The 26,183-nt window shown below is 42.1% G+C and overlaps 1 protein-coding gene across 9 annotated transcripts in view; it reads right to left on the minus strand.

The window, feature by feature from the left end:
• The window catches only part of LOC111933764 (glypican-5-like), a 370,583-nt gene that overhangs the window by 71,802 nt on the left and 272,598 nt on the right, over positions 1-26,183 (minus strand). For 5 of the 9 annotated variants that reach the window (XM_086843678.1, XM_086843672.1, XM_086843676.1 and 2 more), the window contains one exon: positions 17,751-17,901. In XM_086843678.1, coding sequence (XP_086699804.1) covers positions 17,751-17,901 — 151 coding nt within the window. Of the gene's footprint in view, positions 1-6,579; positions 6,812-17,750; positions 17,902-26,183 lie in introns of those variants that run through there. The other 4 variants (XM_086843679.1, XM_086843681.1, XM_086843675.1 and 1 more) reach the window with 1 other exon arrangement.

Here is a 26,183-nt window from a genome sequence, read left to right on the forward strand (position 1 = left end):
ATTTCTGATAGGCACTGAAAGCTTGCAAAGAATTAGTAGAGAATTAGGCAGAAATGGAGTTACTGTGCTCAAATGGGTGTGATCAGGCTTTACTTCCAGGAAAGAATGCTTAAGGAAGCCAAGGCATGGAGCACAGCTGGAGAAAAGGCAACACATGCTATCAGCAGGGCCCAGGAAACCAGGAGCTTGGAGAGGAACTCCAAAGAGGGCTGGGAAAACGAGGAGCAGCGACAGCTGGTCCTGTGAACCTCCAGAGCTGCGTGAGCAGCAAAGGGACTCTGGTGATACACTGAATACATTCTTCTCTGCCCATAAAAAATGCCAATATCTGAATCCAAAGGCATCAGCAGCTTCTGAGATAGCGCCAGAAAATTAGAAAAAAAAAACTTTTTACCCATAAGCAACAGCAAGGGAATGTTAATAAAGAACAGAAAGCGAAATATGGCTTCACAGCTCACAGCCACAAGGAGAGCCTTTGCCCTTTGAAATGTTCAGCTGCTCCCCAAGCCTCAGCACCCTGTAACAAATGCTGCCCTGACTCCTTCCCTTGGCTCAGAGTCTTCCTCCCAGGGGAACCTGTCCAGCACCTGGGCATTCCTCTCATGGCCCTCAAAGAAATTTATATTTGAGACTGATGAGATCTTCAGACATACCCATCTGAAAAAAGTGCCCAGGAATTTCAGGTGAAGAGATTTTGAGTACTGCATTCTTGCTATCTATTGTGAAAATGGACCATGCTACTAAGTTTTCTGTGAGAGAAACCTAAAAAGAAATAATAATAATAATAAAAAAGCCTCAAATCCTCAGGCTGAGATACTGACCCCTATAGAGGTCAGAAGAGATGAGAAAATGAAAACTCTGCTGGTATTTATTCACATGGCACAATTAAGGTAGTTTGAGAAAATGCACTGAAATTTAAACACCTCTTGTAAGCTGTTTTACTTTAAAATCCAGGCTGTTCACAGACTGTCTTCTTTTAAAACCCAACCTTTTTTTTTTTTTTTTTAATTTTAGTAAGTCAGAATGTTTCATTTCTCAGTCATAATTGCTAATCAGGAAGATGTGATACAATCTGCTAAATCTCAAGAGTGCTAAGATATGAAGGGCCTTTAGCAGTGGTACAGGTAATTAAGTTTGTTATGATTTTCTATATATTCTGCAGCAGAAAATCTGATTGTTCTTTTGGCAAGGGGCCATGCCTGTTCATCTCCAAAGATGACCTGCTTTAAATTTTAAAATAAATATTATTTAAAGTTGAAGGTAATTTTATTTTAATAGAGCACACAATACCAATGTACATTCTTCACTGCATACAGCAATTATTTTTATTTTTTTTTGCTAATATACCATTGCATTGAAAATTTGTCTGATATTTTTAATACATATTCAAAAGATGGAAACACTAAAGGCAGGTGATGTTAACTGAGATGACAGATCCTGTGGAGCTGTATTAACATATTGGCATACTAACAGTCTGGAATTTTATGACTGGCTGTAGGAAAGGGGAAGATTCGAGGAAGAGTGTTTGAAAAAGAGAACTTGGCATAATTTTTTCCTAATTATTGGTATTTCTCAGCAATTTCCATGAGACATTATGAGAAACAGCAACTGTGGGAGATCTCCAGGGATTCTTGCTAGCTGACAGCAGGAGGAGAATGTTATTTTGGAGTGATCACGGGGCTAGGGACTCCCCATTTCTCTGGAGCTGGAGGGAATACAAACCCTTTGTGCCACTGCTTGGGAGTGTTCCACATGGAACCAGAACTACCCTGGCACCCAAAAAATGCCACAGGTGTTTGGTACCTCCAGCTACTCTGCACAGCGACCCTAAACTCTCATTATAGTCAGCTCAAAGGTGATTTATTTCATTAAACAGAAATTTACACACACCCTGATCTTAAACCTTGATTGTTTCAGCCAGGATTCAAAATAGAACCATTCTCAGTGCCATTAATCCACACATGCTCACACATCTGTTTCCAGCCAGCACATCCAATTAGTTTTCTTCCTCAAGAAACTGTCTCAAGTGAAGCCCCCAAGAAAGCCCTAACCACATCCATATCACCACTTCCTGAGATTTACTCCCAACATTATTTGACAAGCTATTAGACTGAACTGGAAAAAATAAAATAAAATAAAAGATGAGTGCAACCATATAGCTGCTTTAGTGTACAGACAGCTGCTTTGGCAGCTAAATAAAATGAAAAGTATCTGACCAATTCTCATGTAGAGGCTGTGTTAATTCACAGGCACAGGATTTCTGTAAAATGCTTCCTGTTGTCCCTTTTGAAATGATACCTTTGCTTTGGTAGATTATAGTATTGAAGTCTCCAACTCTAACAAATATGTTAAAAATAAGCAGAACATCACTCTTGGTGCACGGTATTATTTACCAGCAGTCATTTAACTTCATCATGTTTGTGTATTTTTCCTAAGAAGTCTTCACTTAAGGCAATAATTGACATAAATAATTGACATAAATTTATCTACACTTGACATAAATTTATTAAATAATAATTGACATGAATTTATCTACACTTTGTAACAACCAGATTTCCTTAGCACAGACTAACACATTTGCACTATCTTAGCCCAATGAAGAATTTAAAAAGTATTAATGCAGCATTTTCAAGAAAAAAGGTGTGAGCTTCCCAGGAATGCATCAATTATTAAATTACCACCCACTGCCTGGGAGTTTAGCTGTCGTGCTTTTGATGATGGGCATTTTAAGGCACTAATGCTGGGCAATTTTCTCAAAATTCCTTTCAGGATAAATCTCCTTAAGCTCATAACATCCTAACGCTTTCCAAGAACAAAAGGCTTCGGTTCCAAGGGAGCAGTGTGAGTGCAGCCTGCCTGGGATGTGCCTGTGAGAGCTGCCTTGCACGAGAGCCCAGGAGAACACAGATTACAGATTGCTGCTTCTGTGGGGGCAGCCAGGGAGCCACAGAGTGCCTCATCTGCCACTGTCACACGGCAGTGTCACTGTCACATGGCAGTGCCACTGCCACAGCCCTGCCACTGTCACAGCTCTGCCACTGCCACAGCCCTGCCACTGTCACAGCCCTGCCACTGCCACAGCCCTGACACTGTCACAGCCCTGCTAATGTCACAGCCCTGCCACTGTCACAGCTCTGCCACTGTCACAGCCCTGCCACTGTCACAGCCCTGCCACTGCCACTGTCACACAGCTCTGCCACTGTCACACGGCAGTGCCACTGTCACAGCTCTGCCACTGTCACAGCCCTGCCACTGCCACAGCCCTGCCACTGTCACAGCCCTGCCACTGTCACAGCCCTGCCAATGTCACAGCCCTGCCACTGTCACAGCTCTGCCACTGCCACAGCTCTGCCACTGTCACAGCCCTGCCACTGTCACAGCCCTGCCAATGTCACAGCCCTGCCACTGCCACAGCTCTGCCAATGTCACAGCCCTGCCACTGTCACAGCCCTGCCACTGTCACACAGCAGTGCCACTGCCACACAGCTCTGCCACTGTCACACAACCCTGCCAGGGCCACACAGCTCTGCTACACAGCTCTGCCACTGTGCCAGCTGTGGCTGTTCCAGCTGTGGCTATACCTAGTGTGGCTGTTCCAGCTGTGGCTGTTCCAGCTGTGGCTGTGCCAGCTGTGGCTGTTCCAGCTGTGTTTATACCTGGTGTGGCTGTTCCAGCTGTGGCTGTTCCAGCTGTGGCTATACCTGGTGTGGCTGTGCCAGCTGTGGCTCTGCCATGGCCACCCAGCTCCACAGGCACTGCCAGGGCTTGCTGTGGCCCAGCACAGGGAGACTCCCAAAGAGGAGATTGGCATGGGAAGTCCTTCTGTCTTGGAAGGGAATTTATGAGCACACCCCAGATCTCAGGAATCAATGAGATGTGTGACATGGCTGAAGTGGAAAGAGCAGAGGACCTGAACACTTGCCAGGGGAGGATTTTTGACTATTTACCTTCTAAACCTGCTGGCATTTACCCAGCAGCTGTGACCAGTGTGGGAAAGGATCACTGCAAAGATTTAACCCTAAGGCTTTTTCAGGGGACCACAGCAAAGTTACCTGCACCAAAAACCAAGGCACGTGTCTGCAAAACAGGAGAAAAAGCCTTAAGTAAAGACACACCTGTGCCCGTGTTCAAGCCTTCTTTGCAACATGAGGGAACAAATAAAGAAGGATCTCTATTTTATAATCATCTTCTGCTTTTAAAATATTACATTATTAAGGTGCATAATCCATAAATCCATCTAAAAAGAATGCACATGGAAGAAAGGGATTGTGTTTGATTATGTAAGTGGTGGTGGATTACATTGCACTCCACTGTCAGCAGAACATAAAAGATTTGAAAACAATGATTTGATTCTTAACAAGATGCAGAGAGTTTGGCCATGGTTAGTCAGAAGCATTGTACTTTACATAAATGCTTCACAAATGGTGACACAGTAATTACAGCACCAGAAAATGGCCACTATCTGTCTGCTCTGCACTTTACAGACTAAATAGAGATTTCATGCACAATGAATACACTTGTGTTAGTGCAATTCACTTTTCCAATATTATTTTATAAGGTGAGAATAATATAAATTTTAAATGGTTATTCAAGTGTTACATCTATTTTATCACGAGTTACATTTTTAATAAAATGCAACTTTACTTGAAGCACACATAATGTTTGCATAATCTGTGGAAGAAAACTGGCACTCCAGGAATTTATAATTTGCTTATTTCTTATAAAGCCTTTTGATGTATTCTGCAGATTGATAGGGTTTCAGTGTATTTATATAGATAGAAAAATATTTTCTGTGGTTGTGTGTTTGCTCCCTTGAATAAACTTCTTTACAGTTTGCAATCTTTACAGCTCACAATGCTTTTTCACATAGTTTGCAAAAATAAGTTTATGATTTATCTGCAGTTTAAAAAATTCATTTCAAATCTTCTTTGATACAACACAGTTCCAATTTTTGTTGTGACACAGATTATGCAAATGTGCTCGACAAAGAGGACGCAAAGTGATTTTAAAGCAGAAGTTCAGCTGGCAGTGCCCAGGCTGCTGTGTGAACTCAGAAAGATTTGGGGTTTATAGTCCCAGGGATGGACATTGATTTCTTGGGGCTTTTCTTGCATTAATGGGGAGGCTCCCACAGGGCATTTCCCAGTGCTGCATTTGGGTGTGATACTGAACCACTGCTGTGTCCCCATTAGTGTCACACATCTTCTTCATTTACTGACAAGCTGTCAAGGGCCTGCTAACATGTCAGGCCTCTGGAATGTGATTAAAGTGTTGGGTTTTTTTTGATAAAGCTCTTTTCAGTTCATGATATGCATGTGGAGTTCATGTGAGGCTTAAAGCAGCTTGGAGACAGGCAGCACCTTCCTACTGGAGTGTGCAGAGCCAGCAGGATCCCTGGAGCAGGACAGAGCCACACGGGGATGCTGTGCCCAGAGGAACCTCACACGCTGCTCACAGTGCAGGAACCTCCTCTGAGCACCAAGGGAGCAGAGCAGGGAACTCTGCTCCATGAAAATCTGCATTCCCAACCCCACAGGGTCACACACCACAGGCTGTGGGTTGGAGAGACACAGGAGGAAGTTATTCCATGTACACCCACTGAAACTGGAGGCAATGACTGGACTGCAAGTGCTGCCTTAGGATTTTAGCCTTTATGTTTTTGAATCCTGTGCTGCAATAGTGCATAACTCTGAACTTCATATAAAGTGTTAACTACTGTCTTCACATTCTGGCCAGATAAAACAATTCCTCTGGGCCTGGAGCCCAAGGACACCCCACAGCCTCAGGCCCTGAAAGAATAAACAAAAGTGAATTGGGGGAGCAAACTGGGGGTAAATGACTTCATTAGCTGAAGCTGGAATTGGAGCATTAACCCCTGAGATGGAAATGGACCAAACTTGTAATTGTCTGAGAAACTTGTGACCATCTTCCAGCTTGGGTGCAGCCTCTGGGAGGTTTCTGACTGCCCAAGGTGTGCCTGTTGAAGGCCTTCAATAAACACCCACTTTATTCTCTTAACTCTGTCCAGCCCCTGTTCCACCCCAAGGCATCACAGGAGGTGAGGCTGCTGAGAAGCTGTCTGGCTTTCTTACAGGACAATGCCATATTCCACCCTGTCTGAGGGGGAAACATATAAAGATGTGATAGTTCCAATCACAGAACTGCTCTGCAGCTACAAGAAAAGCCTCCACATCTGTGGCTTTGGGTATGACACAGCCTCGTGACTCGGTGCCTCTGAGGATGCTCAGGGCTTTTCTTCTGCTTTGGAAAAGCAAAACCCAGGCAGCAGCCAGCTGCTTCCACACTCCTTGGAGGGCTGGAATGAAATCTGCAAGGACAGTGGTTGGAGAGACCCTGGCAGGCAGGGATAAGGCAAGGAACTTTCAAGAAAAATCCCCTAAGGTCCAGGGAATGAACACAAGTCCAACAGGTAGTGACCAGACTGCCTGGAACACGTGGGTGTTTCTCACACAACAGACTCAATGAAAGGAATGATGTTCCCATGGCTTTAATAAAAAATGTAGAGCTCCATGGATAGAGAAGGACAAAAATTTACTTCCAGTGAACATGAGTAGTTGGTCATTTTCAAAGATAGTAATTTTTTTAATGTGTGAATACAACATGAATATTTAAATTCCCAGGACTGTTCTGCAGGTATCTTTAATGATGAGTGATAAAATGTTCCTGCTTGGATGCAGTTGTGTCAAGCTTTGTAACGGGATTCTCTGCTTGAACTTGCAATGGAGCTGTATCCCAGTTTTGAGAGGATATTTTATTATCAATAGCTGAGTTCCCAATGCAACCATGGCCTCTGTAAATGAGATAAATCAGGATATTAAAAACAGACAGTGGCACAGGTGTTTAATCTGAACCAATGGAATTTCTGTACTTTGGCACAGGCCAGGCTCATTGCTGTACATCACCATGGGCAGCATTTTGCAGCAGCTTTAGGGTTACCACCCTGCACACGAGGGAGGGGGGCAGCAGCATCCAAATCTTTGTTTGTTGGCTCAAGCTGTTGTTTCATTAAGTCAAAAGCAAAATCCCCAGTGATAATTACTGGGTCAGAATCAGACCAAACTCCCCCATCTTGTTGTTTTCTGGCCTTTCGATTCTTTCTTGTGAATTTTAGAATGTAATGCCTTTAAATCAAGAAGAACTTTCTGGCTAAAAATATCAAGCTTATAGTAAATTATTATTATTATTATAAAAGCTAAATATTATTTGCAGGGGGCAAAATATTCCAGCTTGAATTAATATTTTCCCTTTTGTGTTCAAAACCTACAAAAAAACATCCTCTGAAATTAACATTCTTCCAATTGCATCTGTACAACAAACGCTTCCGTTTTTCAAAATGAAACCTTTTCGATAGAGAAACGAATTTGTGGGTTTTTTAATAGGAAGAAAACAGCTTTCCCCCCATCAGCTCTAGTGTTTCTCTACTGTGTAAGAGATTTATCCTGATGGAGTTTAGCCCAGGGCGCTGTGCTTGCCCCTCCACGTTCAGGTTACTGCAAATGTTCTTTGTGCTGGCTGTCGTAGCAGAGTCCATACATATTTAAACAGGCTGTTGCTTTACAAGCACATGTTCAAAAGATTTTATCTAATCAAATTTTAAATAGGAAATTACTTGTCTGACTTCACATCAGAAAGCTATTCCTTTCCCTTCTGCTCCAGATTGGGATATTAGGACTTCACTCCTCAATGGTCAGTGCTGTGTCTGAGTCACCAGTCTTAATTCTGGGCTATAAATATCAGATGATGATTTATTACTGGGCACTTGCAATGCTGCAGTAGCAAATTCTCTTTAATCTCTTTAATTTGGAGAGTAGTTTGAAAAGCTGGGAATTTCTAAGGTTCTCTGTGCAAGTAACAGCTTTGTCAGTTGATTTTTGTGTCTCCCTCCCCTTCCTGGTGATTCCAAGAGGTTTCCATGCCCACACTGACCCAGTCCTGCTCATCTCTGTGAATTAACAGCTAAGTGTGGGCAGCAATTGCATGGTGAATGGGCTAAAGCTGTGATGCTGAGAATGTTCAATGACTTTTACAAATAAATTGAATAAACTTTGGAAGAGCAGCCGTTCCCTTGTGTGCCCCCTGCCTCACCAGTGTTTAACATTCCCACCTCATTTGGACCTCAGGTGAGAGTTTATGGTCTGCAGAAATGTGACAGAAATGGTACTGTCTGCATATTCAAAAGTTGGTCTTTCCTTCCCAGAATATCCAGTTTTATTGCTTTCACCTCTTCCAAAATGCTGATTCCTTTTCTCCTGAAGGGCACCAGACCAACGTGTCTCACCTTTTCTGGCCAATGGAGCTGCCCAGGCAGCTTGTTGGTGCAAGGGAGGTTTGCTTGTGCAAATCACACCTGGCTCAAGAATCTGTGTCATTTCAGAAAGCATTAAAGCAGGAAATGGACTTAAATTTCACTGAAATAAAGACTAATCTGCAAACTTGACAGAATTGTTTATTTAGAAGATGAACAAACTAATGTGATATGAGATACCTCAAGAGTTAAAAAAAACCCAAACAAACCAAAACCATTTTTTAAATTTCAAAACACCTTTCTGCCATATTCAAAGTTTGGTTGGTTCTTTATAGTTTTTCATTCCTGAAATAATTCAGATTTGGCTTGACAAACTATTAGGCATTCAGAGAAGAACAAGCACAACAGGGAGATTAAAGAAGACAGCGTAAAGAACATTAGACAATCTGTCTAAATCCTTAAAGACAGGAAGACAAGGAAAACAAACATTTTCTGATTGTGATATTTAGGAGCCTGAAGTAGGAATATAATGTAATTTGGAAAAATAAAAGCTCTTGATACAAGTAAACATGAGGGGCAATTACTGCAGGCAAGCAGAGGAAACCAGAGTAACAACAGTGTTAGAAGTGCTGTAGGATCTTGTATCCAGCTGACTTTTCCATCACTGAGAACTGTGATGATGACCCTCAGTCATCCATAATTTAGGGATTTCACCCTGTTTGTACAGATTCAGGCTCCACACCTCAGCACCTCATATAAACCCAAAAAGGTTTCTAGCTTCCCTCTTTTGCAAGTTAAATCTGGTTCCTGAGTTTGGGGCTACTGGATGATGTTACAGCCCAACACACCCTGAAAGGCCTCTGAAAGGTGTCACCTGTCCTGTCCAAAGTGCAGCTTTCAGGGAAATATTACCTGACTGCTTTCAGGATCAAAGGATAGAAATAAACACTCTTAAAATCCCGCAGACAGGAGACACTGTGGGATAAACCAGATGCAAAATCACCTGCTGAGGAATAATGTGCCTAATCTTTGAACACTTTTCAGGGAAGGTATTTAAGTACATGCAAGATCATCAGCTGGTTTAAGTTATTTTAAAGTACCTTGATCTCAAGGCAGCCGGATCCAGCCCTATAAATTCTTGATCCTGTTGATATGTCACATACTTTAGCCTGAAGTTCTGTTCTTTTTGTAGTAAATTGAGTCTGGAGTACAGAACAGTTGTGCTGTGCTCTCTGTTACTGTAAAACTAAACTGTGCTTTCTTTCAGGGTATTGTTTTGTTCCTAAATTTCTCAGCTGAGACATTCTGATGGCATATCTGCTGGCTTCGGGCACAACAGAACTCTTTTAAGGAGTGTTATTTTACCTTAAAATGGACAATCAAGGAATAGAAAACCTCCAAATGTGCACCTGGTGTACTCAAGGTAGCTTCTCCCCAAAAGCAAAGACAAAGCACCTCCAAGAAACATTGGTTCAAGAGGGGGAGGGAAAACAAACCAGAGCAGTTCTTTTTCTCCTCTGAAAGAACAGTGACTGCTTAGGCTTTCCTTACGAATCATAAAACAAGGGAAGGTGTCAGCAGGGAGAAACAGAAAGTGTATTTTCATTTGTCAGTAACTTCCAGTTCTATTTCCCCTGCCTTGCACTTGTGTGCAATGGGCTTCTTCAAGCCTTTAGGGTTGCAGAAATTCATAACCTTCCCTTAATTAACCTGGCAGAATTCACCTTTGGAAGAAGCAAGGCCAGGGTTTGATTTTTGATTTCCTCCCTTGGAGGAGGGTGAGGAGGGAAGGTGGCAGAGGTACCACAGGCACAGCACAAGGAGCAGAGGACAATGTCCCTGTCCCCTGGCTCTGGCCAGGTGAGAGTTCTTCCCTTGTGTGGCACAACAAGTGGCAGGTGAACATTTTCCTTGGGCTTGCAGGATGGTTTGGATAACTTATAATTTAATGGCATTAATATTTTAAAGGGAGCTTCCATTAAATGATGAGTTATCTGTTTTGGAGCAATTTGAAGGACCTTTCATTGTTAACTCCTCTTAATTAATTTTGGCTTTATGGCATTTTGGGGGTAGATCACCATTAGCCTTTACATTTTTCCTATCACTGCATGCCCAAGATATTCAAGCTCTTAGGTGAATTCCTCATGAGAAGGACCTGAACCACACATCTCATGAGGGTTCCATGTGAAGGATTGGTTTTCTTCTCCCTTTAGCTGTGAACTCTGGGTGCCAGCCTGCTCCTCACAAATGACATTGTCAGAAAACAGCCCCACAACTGTGGGGTCAGAGTATCCACCTGCAGGATGCTCTCACAGCCTGAACCAAGGTGTTCTGCTCCATGTGATTAGCAATGCAATCTTTCTTAGAAACCTGTCTTTCTCGTGTTTTAGCCATCCAACACTAAGTTGCTTCTTTTTGTTCGTGCTCTTATTGGTTTGACACTGGTTCTGTTTGGGACCATTCAGCTTCTGTTTAAAAGAAATTCTTTTTATTCATACCTGTGAGAAATGCTACTGAGTGGGAACTCCTTGGAAAATGAGATCAGTGAGTTTGCAGTTTAGGGCTGTTTTCAAAACCCATCTCAGAAATAGACATACACATGGAATTACTCCTGTGGAAAGTAACCAGATAAAATACTGCTGACAAGGGCAGTGAAAATTGTTCTGCTGCAGTAAGTGTGTTCAAGGGACAGAGATTACTGGTAATATTTTTAATAGGAAGTTGGTAAAAGCGCATTACCCTTCAGTGATCTCCAGTGCAGTCCCTGATGGCTGCTTATACAGAACTACTGCAAATACTTAAGCCCCAAATGTCTTTATCTTGATCTCTCCAATGTTTAATTTCCTCCTACAGAACATGCATTGGAAGGCTTAGGGTACCCTAAGCAACTAAAATCCTTTACCTTTTAATTTTGTCTAAACGGTGCTAGGATGATCAAAATGTGCTGTAATTTACATTTCTCTGGTGAAATGGTAAAATTGCATTTGCCCAATTACCATTTTACCTCTTTGAAGGCACCAGAGATAGCACCAGAGCTGTTCAGAGAGCCACAGGGCTGGCACACGGTCTCTTATTCCTCCAGCTACTGCTCTGATCAGCATTAGGAGAAATTCCTGCAGGGGATGTGTTTATCTGGTCATGCAGAAAGTCATTTCCACAACTTGGCAGAAACTCCTGTCTTGAATGGATCGAAGCAGGAGCCCTAGTGGTGCTGGGAACTCTCACCTCAGGTCCTGGAGTGAGAATCTGAAGGAAGTGAAATCCCATTTCTTTACTCAAACTATCACATAAATACTGAGGCTGAGGAAGGTTGAGGAATGATTCTAAGATTCTTCTTCTGTTCATTCCAGTTAAAATTATACTGTTTAATGTAGAACACAAAACTATAAAAAACATCTTATTCCTGTACTGGCAGATTATAAAATAGATTTTTCCAGGGACAGAGATGAGGAAACCTCCTTCTATCTTTCAGTATTTTCCTCCTTTCTCTGAAGCCCCTGTGAGCTGCACAGAGCAGAGCCTGCAGGAAATGCCACGCTCACCCAGAGCATCTCTCAGCCCAGGAGAAGATGCTGGGACACCACCATGACATCAAAGCAACTCATGGCAGGACCAGCCTTTCCCAAGCTCAAGGAAATAATCAAAAATCTGTACTTTTCAATTTTATTATTTAGGTGTCTCTGGTTTTCTCTGCTCCCATTTCTCTTCCCAAGCTGTATGCTAAAATCAGAAGGCACAGCCAGAAATCTGCCAGCTGTGGAAGCACCACTCACTCTCCCCAACACGTGCTGAGGACCCTGGCAGGGTTTGCTTCTGCCCCTCTTGACAGAGACTCATGTCTCTCTACCACCCCAAATGGGAAGCATAAGATGGAGTTTCCCTGAAAAATCAAACTTTTATAAGGGTTTAACCTGTTACTGTGCTGTTCTGAGGACAGAATGAGGCATTTATGCTGAGGGCAATCTAGGAATTTATAGGCTCTCTAGAAACAGAGTTGGAGATAAAATGTCTTGAGCAACAAAGGGTGTAGAAAAATGGCTGTGCAAGGCAGCAGGATGGGGAGGAGGTGTGATGGAAAGGTTTCTCTAGGCAGGAAGATAGAAGACACTGAAAATACAGCATTTCTGTGAGCCAGGATCATCTGTGAGGACGTGTGGCAATGAGAAACTGATGAGCATGGCTGACTGCCAGCAGATATTATGATCTCAGAATATTGATGTTTTGTACTAATAATTACAAAATCAGCAGCTGTACAACCGCATATGTGGATAAATACAAGTGTAAGTGCATCCTGTGACATGGTGAATGGAAATGAAATATGATTAAAATGACAGGTCATACAGTAACACTGATGCCAAGAAAAGACAGACAAGCTGGGAGAATGATAACATAATAAAGCATTAAAGAATCTTGATATTCAAAAGGAAAAAACTGATAATGAAAACATTCATAAGCAGTCAGAGAAATGCATTAACTTCCCATTGCTGTTGAGAGCAGATACAGATCAGACAGAAGACAGTAAGAAAAAAGAAAATGTACTTGTCTGTACTTGTAAAGGCATATTGGGGCAAAAATAAACCCTTCTCATAAGCCCTAAATAAGAAATCTACAAGGATAATCTCTTCAGATACTCTGAAAGATAAGCAGAAAGATGGGAATTGTCCACACAGCCAAGAAGAAAACCAAGAGCTGGAATCATGCCGTGTGAATGTTCCAGGTAGGTTTGTTACAGATTCCCACCCAGACAATGAGGCAGGATGTTCAGCTGGGATGACTGAAATCTGAAAGGTCTTGTTAAAAAGAGGGAGCTCCATGAAGGAATCAGGAGGAAGTGCCGAAGAAAACTGTTCCTGGGATGAGGTAAGCATTTGGCAAAAATCACAGTAATAAAACACATTTACCCACAGTCATGGTTAAAGTGTGGCTGGGATGTCCCTGGATGTGTTTTTATCGAATGGCTGCACTGACAGACAGGACTGGAAGTATTGTACTGAAATCTCCTCTGCCTGAGGGCCAGCACTGCTCAGGCACTTGTTATTCCATGGACACCCACTGCTCTTGGGATGGGGACACAGCAGCAGCCCAGCTCTGTGTGGAACAAGACAGTGAGCCAGGAAAGCTCCATATTTCCATTTCCCAACAATCTCAAATTTCCAGGCGTGTCAGGAGGGAGTTAACAGCTGTCCCACCTGAGGGCTGAGCTTTCTGAGAGGAAAGAGGGGAATCTGGTGCAAACACTGAAGTTCAAGTACACCAGACATTCATTTGGGGTTGTCTACTCTATCCATTGAAGGAAGGTCCAAGGGTGGACTAAACTGTATTTTCCTCCACCTGTGCTGTTTGCCTGCCCTGCCAGCCACAGGACAGCTGCAGTCCAGCAGGAGCTCCACTCCCTGGGAGTTTGCACCATGTTGCATCAGGCTCCTCAAGACAGAAGCCTGGATTAATTTGTGTCTTGCACTGGCTGTGTGGAACATCCAGCCTCAGACACAGATGCAGGAGCACCTGGGTTTCCCCTGCCTGCAGGTGAGCTCATGCACTGGTGCCCAGAGTGGTGTCAGCACAACCTTCCTCACCACAACTTCCACACAGCCCAGAGCTCCACACAGCTGCCTCTGGCCCTGCACTAAACACAGGCTTACCCTTGGCCTAAACATCTCCTCCACCTTTGTTTAGGAGTGAGTGACCTGATGGCTTCCCTGAACTGACACCTAACCTTGGTTGTCATTGGGAGGGGCCTCATCACAACACAGAGCTGGCCAGTGGAGTTCCTTACACAGGTTTCCTTCCCACTTTTCACCAAATATTCTCCTCCTCTGAAAAGGAGGCAGCAGAAGCAGGACCAGTGTGAATCTGCTGCTGTTCTCTTTCCAGGAGCAGCAGGGCACCCATTGCTCTCCCTCAGTCCTGCAGGGCACTGAGCAGTCCCTGCTCTCCTCCAGCACCACCACCTTCGTGTAAGGGCTAAAGAACAAGGACTTACAGTGATCAGATCCGTGTAAGACTGGTTCTGGGAGCAGGCCAGGCTCAGCCTAAGATGCTGCTTTGCCCTTCTGCCTAGAAACCTGCAGGACTGCAGCAGAGCAAACCACAGAGCAACTTCCCCATCCACACTCGAGATTTATATGGCTGGCTTTCCTCTTCTTAAATCTTTCCTACCAAAGCTTTGTTCAAAGATGATTTACAGATGTTGTCATTAAAAAGTTGGTACTTGCCAACGAATAACACATGGGCCTGCTTGAGAAACTGCTCTTCCCACAGCTTTCCCCAGGAAGAGATACTCGGGGTAATTGGTAAGGCCTGTGAGAACAGGACATTATAAAGCATCTTCTACCATCCATAAGTTTTGAAGAGACTCCTGGTTTCCTGAGAATTTATCTTGTTCACATAAAAATCACTTGGATAAACACACATGCTAAAGAATAGGTAATTAAGCCTATTACCATTAAAGAAGTGTTGATCTTTTCAGGTAATATTGAATGGGTCAAGCAAAGACTTATTTGCAACAAAGAGAAACAAAATCCCAGCACTAGCTGATAGACATCCATGTATCTTAATTATGGACATAAAATTAAATGGTTAATTGATATGCAGGCATGAGTCTCAAAGGCCAGAAGGTGACAGACAAAGGAACAGGATTGTACTGCCCATTGCAGGATGAGCTGAACTACAGAAATAGCAAATCCCAACCAAAAGGGAATAAAAAACAACAGAGGGAAAAGGGTGTTACAAGGACCTGGCTGGAATGTACCCACAGAATCACTTCTGTGCTCTCCCACTCATGGATTTCATGCTGAAATCCAAAACCCAGGAGCCCAGCCCTCTGTTAGCAGCTTGGAAAAACATCGTGGGGAGTCAGCAGTGGGCCCTGTCTGAGGAGATCTTTTGGAATAGATAAAAACAGAGAAGTTTCACGATGGTAACCCATGTATTGACAAAATTCTTGGCCATTTATCAGTAAAGAAAAGGATTTTTTTGTTTTGTTTGGTTTTGTTTTTTGGGAGGTGGAAAGAAATGAGCATTCTGTGGATTTTCAAAAACTAAAAGCAATCTCAGTCTTTTGCAATGCTCTCAATACACAGAGCAGTAAATATAATTTCATATAGTTTTGAATAAATGACAGATGTAGTACATATTTACTACATTCTCAATTCTTCAATTTAGAGGTTGACATTGAAATATTTTCCTCTGTTTTTCATGGGCCTGTTGTAAAATACATGACTGCTGTGCCAAAAAGTCTGTTTGGAAAGGCTTTTATTCCTTTCTTATTCCTTTTGTTCTGCTGTGTGACTGGGTGCTCCAGCATGCCCCAAAGAGCTCGGTGGCATTTCACAGCTCTGGTTTGTGTCTCACCCCCACCTGTGAGGACATTCCCAGTGACTTCACCACCCCTCAAACCAGGGAGCCATGTGGGATTTAGATCAATTCACCACTCAGTTTCCAGGCAAGCAGGGAACAGGCAATGTTGTCATGTTCCACTTCCACAAACAATGGGTAGATGGACTGGATGGGTTTTAAGCTTAGGAAATCCAAGTTCACAGCTGTACAGCTGCCAGCATCATCTCAGACATGCAGCAAGGGGAAATTCAACTAATCTGATGTTTGTTTTTCTTTAACATTCTATTAAAGCAAAGCAGCTCCATAATGAGATTACTGCTTTTTATCTCTTAATTGTATCCAGATATGGAAAAGAGATTTACTGCTAGTGGCTGGTGTACAGTACAATATTTTAAAGCTAATTATGACAGAGCATTACTATTGTCACACAATGAAATACTTATTCTTCTGTTATGAATCAATACCATTTTCTGAAAGTTATTGTAACTACCTTTTTAATTGGATATACACCCTGCTAAATTCTGAAACAGCCAGTTATATAAATATAATTCTTTTAAATCCAGGATGATATCAGCATAAAATATTTTAATTAAATAGATCACAAAGAAGGAGAAAAATTGACATTAAGTAGCTTTCCCTTGTTAAAGCCAGCTGAAAGTCAAGTCTTGAAAGCATTCAAGTGTTTATTTTTTAACTGCAATTGTCCATGGAAGCATGGATATACATCCCCCCAAATGGTGTATTAATAGTTTGGCTGAAGCTGTTGATAGTTCATTGAAGACTACCAAGCTTTTGTTTCTATTACTCCACACAGAGAGGAAATCATATTACAATATTTATCTTCCTAAATCCCCAGGGTCTAAAACATCTACCAGTCTTTTTTGACTGAAATACAGTAAACAATTAAAAAGTTAAGAGTTTTAAAATAACTTTGTATCCGAGCTCCTTTGTTCAAAAATATTGGTGAGTAGATGGTGAAAACCTTTGCTTGATCTGACACTTGTAATTATTTAAAGATTTTTAAAAACAGTTTTCCTATGTGATGATACCCTGATCAAAGAGTCCATCAATGCAAATTAAAATTCAGGTGTTTATAAACTGGTACTGCAATTACCTGTAACACTTTGCACACATTCCAAAGTGTTCCTTTAGGCTTGGTTTTCCTGCACAGATATTCACAATAGGGACAGCTGAAGTCTTGACCACAAGCAGATCACAGCATGTTTGTAAATCTTACCTGAGCATGAGACACCACTCAGTGGGAAAGGGACAAGGAAAAGGCATTTGTTTATCTCAGCAGAACCAAGCAGGAGTTTAAAACCTACCTGAGCTCCAGCCACCTCAATGAGCATTGTTTTCAGCACTCTTCCACCTGTATTTCATATATTTACACATCTAATCCACATTATATTTACACTAGGATAAATTAAACCACTTACATTTCAGTGAGGTAAAATGAATCTAGAACTTAGAGATGAGGTAAACCAATAATATCAAGTATTTAGAAACTTCTTATTAAGTTACTGAAAGGATTTAACTACAAATTATATTGCCAGTATCCAGTTGGTGGAAGTTGTTAGATTCTGAAGCTGATTCTACACTTGATGACATATTATCCAAGTAATTTAATGAATAAATATTGCAGAATGCAGTATCTGAGACTATCAAGAAATTTCATTAAACCAGCAGCTCACCAGTAGGGAAAAAACCCCAGAATATTTCCTACATTTTTTTCAAGAATATATAAATTGAGCCAACTCTGGCTCAATCCTTCAGTGTCATTTTGCAATAAATAAATGTTTATGTTAACACTTAGCATACTCTATAAGGTCATCAATTCTCTATTTATCTGAAGAGCCCACATTATCCAGGAAGGTTCTCCAGCACTCCTGTGATCCAGATTCCATTGCAGACATTATTCACTCTATGTTTAAGTCTTTTATCTGCATGCCAAGTGTTAAATTATATTGGGTTAGTGTCTGTATCATTCTATTTTTGCCGCAGCTCTTCACAGATTAAGATTCAAATCCTTTGAATTTAGTAGGATTTTGACAGCAATTCAAGCAGTGTAAGTCTTAGCTCTGGCCACCTAATTGTGACACACACATTTCCAAGCTCTCTAGGTGCCTACAGAAGCTGTATTTACCTGCTGTGTGCATCCTGTCCCCGGATCCTTGGCAGCCATCCTCATCATCACAATCTCCACTTGACTCTGTCTCCTCACTCCTTCCATCCCCACTGCCAGCATCTCGGGGACCCCATCGCTCCAGCTTCGACTTTGCCTTCTCAGCATCCAGCTGAAATGGAAGAAGTGACAAACCAAGCACGGTCAGACTATTCTCACAGTTCCTACCCCTGGCCCCTGCCTGCTTTACACAGCAGCCAACGCTCCCTCGTGCACTTCTGAGAGCAGCTCCTCGAGCTGGAGCCTGTTTCTGGCAGTGCCATTCAAACATTCTGGAGTGACAGACTATGCAACCAAATGTTCTCCGCGGTAGTTGACCACTTATCAAGCTTTTAATTGAAAACATCACATCTATCAGTACCAGCATGGGGAGTGCTGTTCCCACAGCTCTTCCTTTGCCAAGCACAGCTCAGGGATCATTGATAATGATGGTACAATCTGCCAGCTGTCCAAGTGCTCCTTTTGAGGGATTTACAGCACCATGACAAACTTCACAGCTGAGGGAGTTTGCTGTTTTTCATGATGGGCTTGGTCATTTGGAAACCTTGCCCCTAAATATGACTTTTAAGATGCCTGTCCCAGCTGCAAGGTGTTCATTAGATTTCACTTGAAGTATTTCCAGGACTGAGCACTTTTCTAAACTAAATCTAAATCTATCATACCAGGTCATGCTTGCTCTAACAGCAGATTTACCCCCCAAAAAAACCCAGCTTTTTGATCTTTAGATAACTCTTTCCCCTGCTATCACCACAAACAGCTGCCTACTGTTAGCACTGTGGAAATAAACGATTTTTCAGCTCACTGGTAGTTCCAAAAGATGAAAAAACCCATTTCCATGGGAGTGAATCCAAACCCAGCCTGTGCAGGGCACACCAAGAGCAACACTATCTGGGAAAAAAATCAAAACAACCAAATGGCTTAGACTAATAAATTGTGCTGTAAGGCAAATATTCATCGTGCAAGGATGTTCCAGGAGAAGCCTGAACCTTTCCCCCACTCCTGAGGAGCACTGACCAATTGGAAAGACACTGCTCTCTCAGAGGCTCTGCACAGCTGCCAGATTGGGGATCTATCCAACACCTTCAGTATCTGCCTCCCAAAGTACTCCAGATCCATTTCAGGCTTTGTGATCTGCTTCATCCCAAAGGACTGATTATTCTTGGTACTGAGCAAAATGTACTTTGAAATGTAACACTTTGGAGATTCAAACACTAAAAAGGAGCTGTTGTGGGAGCTGTGGGTGAACTGGAGCACAGGGCTAATACAACTGTATTTAATGGGCTGAAAGGATGGTGATGGATGCAGCAATTTCTCTGTAGTGTGAAGCTTTGTGTCACAGTCTCCTTCAGGTGCTGGGAGCTGCCATCCTCCCCTCTGGGGCTGACAAATGCAGCAGAGATCCAGCTCTGTGGAACAGCAGATACCAACTTCTGCAAGACAGAACCAGGAAATTCTGCACCCTTTCACTGCAGAGCTCAGTTTGCTCATTCTGAATTCACAAATAACTGCACAGGGCAGTGGAAGATCAGTTAGTGGGAGGAGAGGGTATGGACTCGGGTGGGGAAGCACACTGAACACTCTCTAATTGTTACTACATGTCTGTTTTTTATAAACAACTTTCTTAATATTGAGCCTTGCTATTCACAGCCATAAAGACCGATGCCATGACAATACAAAACAACATTTTGTTAAACAATTGGAAAATTTTGCCTATGAGGGAGAAAGATAACTCAGTTCTTCCACAAATTTATTGTATCCTGACCATATTAGAAAAGACTCATTCATTCTTAGTTATAATTCTTCAGAATGAAAAGAAATGGCTGAGTGGCAGACAGAACAGACAGAAAATTTAATAAAGGCTTTTAATGACTGTTTGCAAGTCAGAGCAGAAATGTTTACTGACTGATAAGGCACTCCTTCTTTGCAAAAATCTGATTTCATTCACTGCCCATGGCTCAAATCCTGACTTCTGCTCAGAACAAGCAATTCTTGAACCAAATGGGCCCCAGCTCTAAGGAGGAAGCTGAGCTTCCCAGCATGGTGCACTGCAGCATTTCTGGGTTCTGGTGCCTTCACTGCAGTGAGAGAGAAGCTGCAGCCCAGACCTGCATCTCCTCTGGATCTCTGAAGGTGAACCCAGCCCTTTTTCTTGGCTTCTCAGCAGAGAGGGGCCACCAAATTACCCAGAGCCCTGATATCCTGCCATCAACTCAGGTGTGACCTACCAACCCCTTTCACCTTGGATACCCTTTCCCAGCCTCTTCACAACAGGGCTCTTATGTCCTGTGGCTAGCACTCGCCTGGAACGATGGATCAGAGCCTGACTTTGTGCATCAGTAATGGTTCATCTATAAATAAACCAATCCCAGGAGATGGCACAGTGCAGCCACCTCAGTGAGGAGCCCCAGACACGCTGAGCACCCCTGCTGGGAAGGCAATGTCACCATTTCACAGTGACTTGTGACCCAGCACCCTTCTCTCTGCAGAGGCACAGCTCTCCTTTGGCTACTGCCACAGGACCCCAGTGAGACCAGCGCCTCAGGGCAGTAACAAAGCTTATGGCAGCATGTCCCAGCCTCCTTTTTTTCCCAGAATAGCAGAAACCTGTCTCAAAGGCTTGAGACTGCACCCTGGAGGTGTTTAAGAAAAGCCTGGATGTGGCACTCAGTGGTTTAGTTGATGAGGAGGTGTTAGGTCATAGGTTGGACTGGACGCTCTTAAAGGTCTTTTCCAACCTAGTTCATTCTGTGACTGTGAAAATAGCACCAGGGATCAGCATGGACTGGGATGGTGGAGCTTTAGAAGATGACAATGGAGGACATTAACCATCACTTTTTACTGTCTGTACCCAGGGGTGGGGTGTGGGCAGGGAATGCCTGCTGTGCTTTGTGGCTGGGGGGCTGCGAGGTCCCCAGCAGAGGACGTGGAGGTCGCCTGGAGGTTCAGGTCATCTTCAGAGACAGCCTGGAGGACACAGGTCTGTTAAAAACCTTGAGCAATTCTCCAGCCTGCTGCCACCAAGCACAAATCCTCCTGCTTCCCCAGAGGGGAGAACCAGAGTCCCCTGCCCCAGTTTAAGACTGGGGAGCAGAGACCGGAGTCAGTCGTGGCATTTCTATCATTGCTTAAGAGCCACTCTTAAAAACGCCTTCTTTTGGTGGCTCTTTCCCTGCCAGCTGACAAATGATGCCATCCAGCCACCCCTGGCAACTCTGCACAGCACAGCTCCTGTTTTGGTGCTGAGAATTGATGCCTCAGTTAAATAATTGCAATGAATTTCAGGCTGGGCCCTGGAGCTTGTGCCTTTACCTTCACAAAGCACAAGTTACCTGCTGCCTAAGATTCCAGGGAATACTGGAATCTTAGCAGCTTAAAAATTAAGTCTTCAAGTTTTTGCCATATGTGAAAGATATTTTTTTTTCCCTCTTGAAAAGGTTATATAAATGGATCAATAAGATTTGTACAGTCCAACTGGAAACTGACTCAAATCAGGAATTTTCCCAACTGCAATAAGCTTTGGATCAGGTTCACAAACCTCTGAAGGGTTTCTGAGAAACTATATACTGCTTCTGTGGGGAAGTTTTAGTGTCTGTATCTGACTCAGCTGAAAGGTAAAAATCACATATTACTATTCAGCTCTGAGTCAGACACAGATGACTCTCCTGCATGGATTTTATTTATTCCAGCAAAGGTCCCAACCTTAAGTGACATTAAAAATAAAAAAAAATAAAAAAAGAAGTTGTTCTGCTGACATCAGGTTTTCTGGGGAAGAAAGAATTCATATGAGAGTGGCTCCTGTCTTTCTCTGCTATTAATACTTCATGATGTAGCACGCACATTCCCAGTCACATAAAAGAGTCCTTCAGACTTCAGAGGCTTCAAAGAGCCCGTGACACACAACCCTTGAGCTCTGCACAAGGATCTAACCCTAATTCTCACTCTGAACACAGGTGTGGCAGAATACAAATTCATTATCGTGGTTTTTCACAAAGCCAGTTCTGCTTGAATACTTCCACCCCTTAATTAAATAATAACTGCTTCACTCCATGAAAACCATTGTAGAAAAAGGTGCCAATTTCTATCTGTTTCATTGATCAGTCTATTTGCTGAGGGGGGTCATATATGCATGTGTATGACTTCAAGCTGTAGGATGAAAACCCCATTTCATCAGAAAATAGGTTTTAAAATCCTATTTTATACCACAGTTTCAAGCTTCTCAGGTCAGTGAACACAACAATGAAAATACTCTCTTTGAATAAAGCCACTTAAAAGTTGTGTGCTTGGAATATTCAGAGAAAATTCCATAGAATAATTGTCCCAGGGGGATTTGTGATTAGTTTTCTACATGACAGATTGCACTGTGAATGCTTTTTCCCTTCTGAAGAGTCAGCTCTGAGGTGAAATGTGACTTGTGTCCACTCGCCATGTGAGCACACATATCACTTGCTGCTGTTCCAGTGGGAGGGAAAACCAGCTGCTTATACACTGCATTTAGAAACTGTAAGCTAAGCATGATTTTTTCTCAAGGTACTCACAAGTAGCTGCCTTTTTAAAAGTGCTCCAATGACATAAATATGATTTGCAGAGACAAAGCGTTTTGCCAGCTTATACACAAATAATGCACAAAGCCTCATCTTGAAAGGAATCACAAATGACTCAATTCTTCCATTCATTTCTTTAAAAATGAAAATAAAAAATCCTTTCTAAACCATTATTAGGTCAGAAATGACTACTGGAAAAGACAATGTGCCTTTGTTTTTGTTAGGAACTGACATACTGCTTTAGGCATAAAGCTGCATTTTACTGGTGCCTTGTGACTAAGCAGATGTTCTGTCATTTCACAAAACAATAGCAACATAACAAATTTTAGACATAACTGCCATATATAGGCTTATTCCAAGTGGGACCTCTCTGAGATAACATTTATGGTTCATTTTCCTCCACATATGCTCTTATCTCCTTCATAAAGGCATTTGGCAGTTTCTCCTTTCCACGTTATCTAGCACACGTACATTACAATGTAAGGAAGGAAAATAAACTCATCTAGCTTCAGTTTTGTCAGACATTTTCTTTGGTTTGTTCTTCCTTTGTCTCTATTTCACAGAACCCCAAAAAGGCCTGATCAATTAGCCCCTTTGAGTTTCTTCAGGAGGTAGTACAGCTCAAGGAGGCAGCTCCTAAATCCCCTTTTCAGCTGAAGGGAACAGACATCCAACCTTCTGCAGCAACCAACACCCCCAGCCCTCCTTCTGCTGTTTATTCAGATCCTTCCAATAACCTTTCATGACACATCCTGCTTCACAAGTCACCTGGACACATCACAATCATTTCAATGAACAGCTATACATAATTTATGGGGCACGCTTAGGGGCTGACAATGGCTTTGGAATTTTATTCCCATCCCTCCAGACCAGACCTTTTCAGCTCAGGAACTGGACCAACACTGCTAAATTCCTTTGTTCTGTGGGGTTTTTTCTCCAGCCTAAGCATCTCACATTTACATACATTGATATTTGTATTTACTGTCTATGTCCTTGCTCCTAGAATATATAAATATATATTTATATATATTTATATATATATAAATTATATATATTTATAAGTCTCATATACACTGAAGGGGAAGGCTCCCTTGAAGCAGATGGAAACATGCTAAGTGCCAGCCTCAGAAAATGGGGCCCAACACCCTTCTTTTGCCCTCTGCCTTACTGTATCTCCACTCAAGCTACACACAGGAATTTCAAAGTTATTTTTCCATTTTGGCAATATTTTTTTCCCATTTTTTTTCAATTTGTTCTCCCATCAAGTTTCTCAGAATAGCCCTACCCTCTCTGGTAGGTTTGGGACATGGCAGCTCCCCACGGAGCCACCTTTTGGATAAACTGCACAAATTCCTGGTTGAGCTGGTCCATGAGGGTCACAGGGACAGAAAGTTTCCTTGGGATCACTACATGTGGCAGGGGAAATGACACAGCTGCTTCTAATGTCTTTTCCATGTTGTTTCTTCATCTCCTGCTTCAGTCTAGAATTACTTTGTTCCATGTCTGGTGATTATTTGATCAATCCTCCCACTGTTTCTGAGCATCTCTAGTATGAGCTGTTCATCTTTTGGGAAGGTCAGGACTTATTTTCTGATTTTATCCATCTTTTTGAAGCTAAAAAGCTGTTGGAATTGGTGTTTTCATTTGTTTTGACTTGCTTTTATTCACATCAAACCACTAAATTACTGCTTTCAGAAACAGCATCTGTATTCCTATAATGGCTTTAGATTCTTATGGTTTCAGTGGAAATTTCTTGCAAACATTCCTTTATTTTCTCTATGTTTCCCTCCTAATTTTAAAGCCCTAGCTTCTCCACACACACTTTCCAATCCTCTGTCATTGAGGGTTTGTATTTGCCCAAGTCTGTCTCAACCTGTGATTCCTTTTTCTTCTCCTACTTTTTAAAGATCAACTCATTACCCTCTTCTTGACATTTTTATTGCCAGGTGACACACTGGATACCTACAAATCCACACTTTCACTTATCTTTGAATACTTTTCATTTTTTCTCTCAGTCCTTCCTCTAACCTGGCTGTGTCTCTCTGATTTCCTGGATATTCCACTGTAGATCCATACCCCAGAGCAGAGGAGCTAAAAGCATTTATTTCCTCCTGGTTGGATTACAAATGTTTCAGCAGGAATCTAAAAGATGGTTTTTAGAGATTCACTTTGCTACACTGCAAAATTAATGCTTATATTTTTGCAGTTTATGGTTTCTGTTTTCCAACTGCTTATTGAAGGTGAGCTAGGAAACTGCTAGCACCAGGATCAGCTTAATATTCACTGAATTAAATTACACCAGCTACAAATGTTCTCATATTTACTGATTACACTGTGAAGGAGCAACAAGAATGTGCACTCACAGAATCTCAGCACTATCAGCAGGAGCTTCATAGTAACAGTTTTGGTAAAACGTCACACAAATTAATTTTCACACAAATTAATCGTGACCAATGTAAAGTGAGCACAAGTTAAAAAAAACAAATGTTTATTCCAGTTAATAATGCACTTAAACAGATGTCAAAGAGAAGAAAGCAAATCTGATTTAAATTCAGCAAGTCAAGTGGGGCAAGGGAGCAGCAGACACCTCTCCTTGATGTCTTGTCTTGCTGTTGGGCTGTAACTTTTTGGTGTTTTGTGATGCACTAAAGAAGATCCTTCTGATCTGGTATCTAATATGCCTAACTCAGACATAAACATTGGGTTAGTCCCTGCCACAGGTGTGAATTTCACCTTTAGACAGAAAATGTAGCCTAGTGTTCCCCAAAAACATAACTGGCTTTTTAAGCTGCAGTACGTTTAGTTTGAAAATAGAGCATATGGCTAAAAAATCTGTTGTGTTACACTGAAGACTCTCTGCATCTTGTTAAGGTAAAAAAAAATTTAAAAAATTAACAATTGCAATAAAATTGTAATAATTTGTAATAAAAATGTAGCATAAACATAATTATTGGTGAGGAATAGGTAGTAGTTGCTTACAAAAGACCTTTGACTCTTCAAAATAGTTCACTTTGGGGAAAAAAAACACCATTAGATGGCACAGTGTACTCTTCCAAAAATAAAATCTGATTACAAAAGACCTTTTACGCTTCAAAATAGTTCATTATTTGGGAGAGGGTCTGCTACAACAGCTTCAGAGGCAGGGGGTTGCTGGGAGTGCCCACAAGGCAGTGAGAATGACAAAAAAACCCCAAAAGTCTGATTTAAAGATGAAGAATGTAAATGATTGGAAACAGTAGGTATGTCTGTCTCTTTTCAGTGGGTTCTTGCTTCCCCCCTCAGCTCTCTGTGCATGATATTCACTACAGGATAGCTCAAATTCCAAATTTTGTATAGATAAAATATACTAAGGGCCTTCCCCCATGGCACAAAGATGATTGGGAAAATCTGGTCATTGTTGGTTAAAGGTGTCTCGCCTTTCCCTTAAATGCAGACATCTCTGAGAACAAAAGAAGCATACTAAAAAAAAAAAAAAAAGAAAAAGGAAAAAAGGTGGAAACATGAATTTTAACTATCAGAGAGATGAGTTTTGGGAGCAGCCTCCCACGAGGAAGGTGGGGACAAAAAATCTCAAGCATTTGCAAGACCTGGCTGAATAAATCCGTGAGGGGAGTAGCCTGTGATGTCAATGAGCTACACGTGGTATTTCAGGAGGTCTCTTCCACACTTCCATCCTGTATCTCTACACTCCACTGGTTTCTAATATTAGAAAATTGATTTGTAAAATCATAAACCAGAACTACCCCCATTAGCAATTAGGAGTGGGTTGGTTTTTTTTCTTGCTTCTCTGATTTCTATACGGGAAAATTACGTCCACCTAGCAAATTATGTCCATTCTTTCTTCTAGGCTAAG

The sequence above is a fragment of the Cyanistes caeruleus genome, chromosome 10, assembly GCF_971803275.1.
Source record: "Cyanistes caeruleus chromosome 10, bCyaCae1.hap1.1, whole genome shotgun sequence".
Taxonomy (NCBI): Eukaryota; Metazoa; Chordata; class Aves; order Passeriformes; family Paridae; genus Cyanistes; species Cyanistes caeruleus.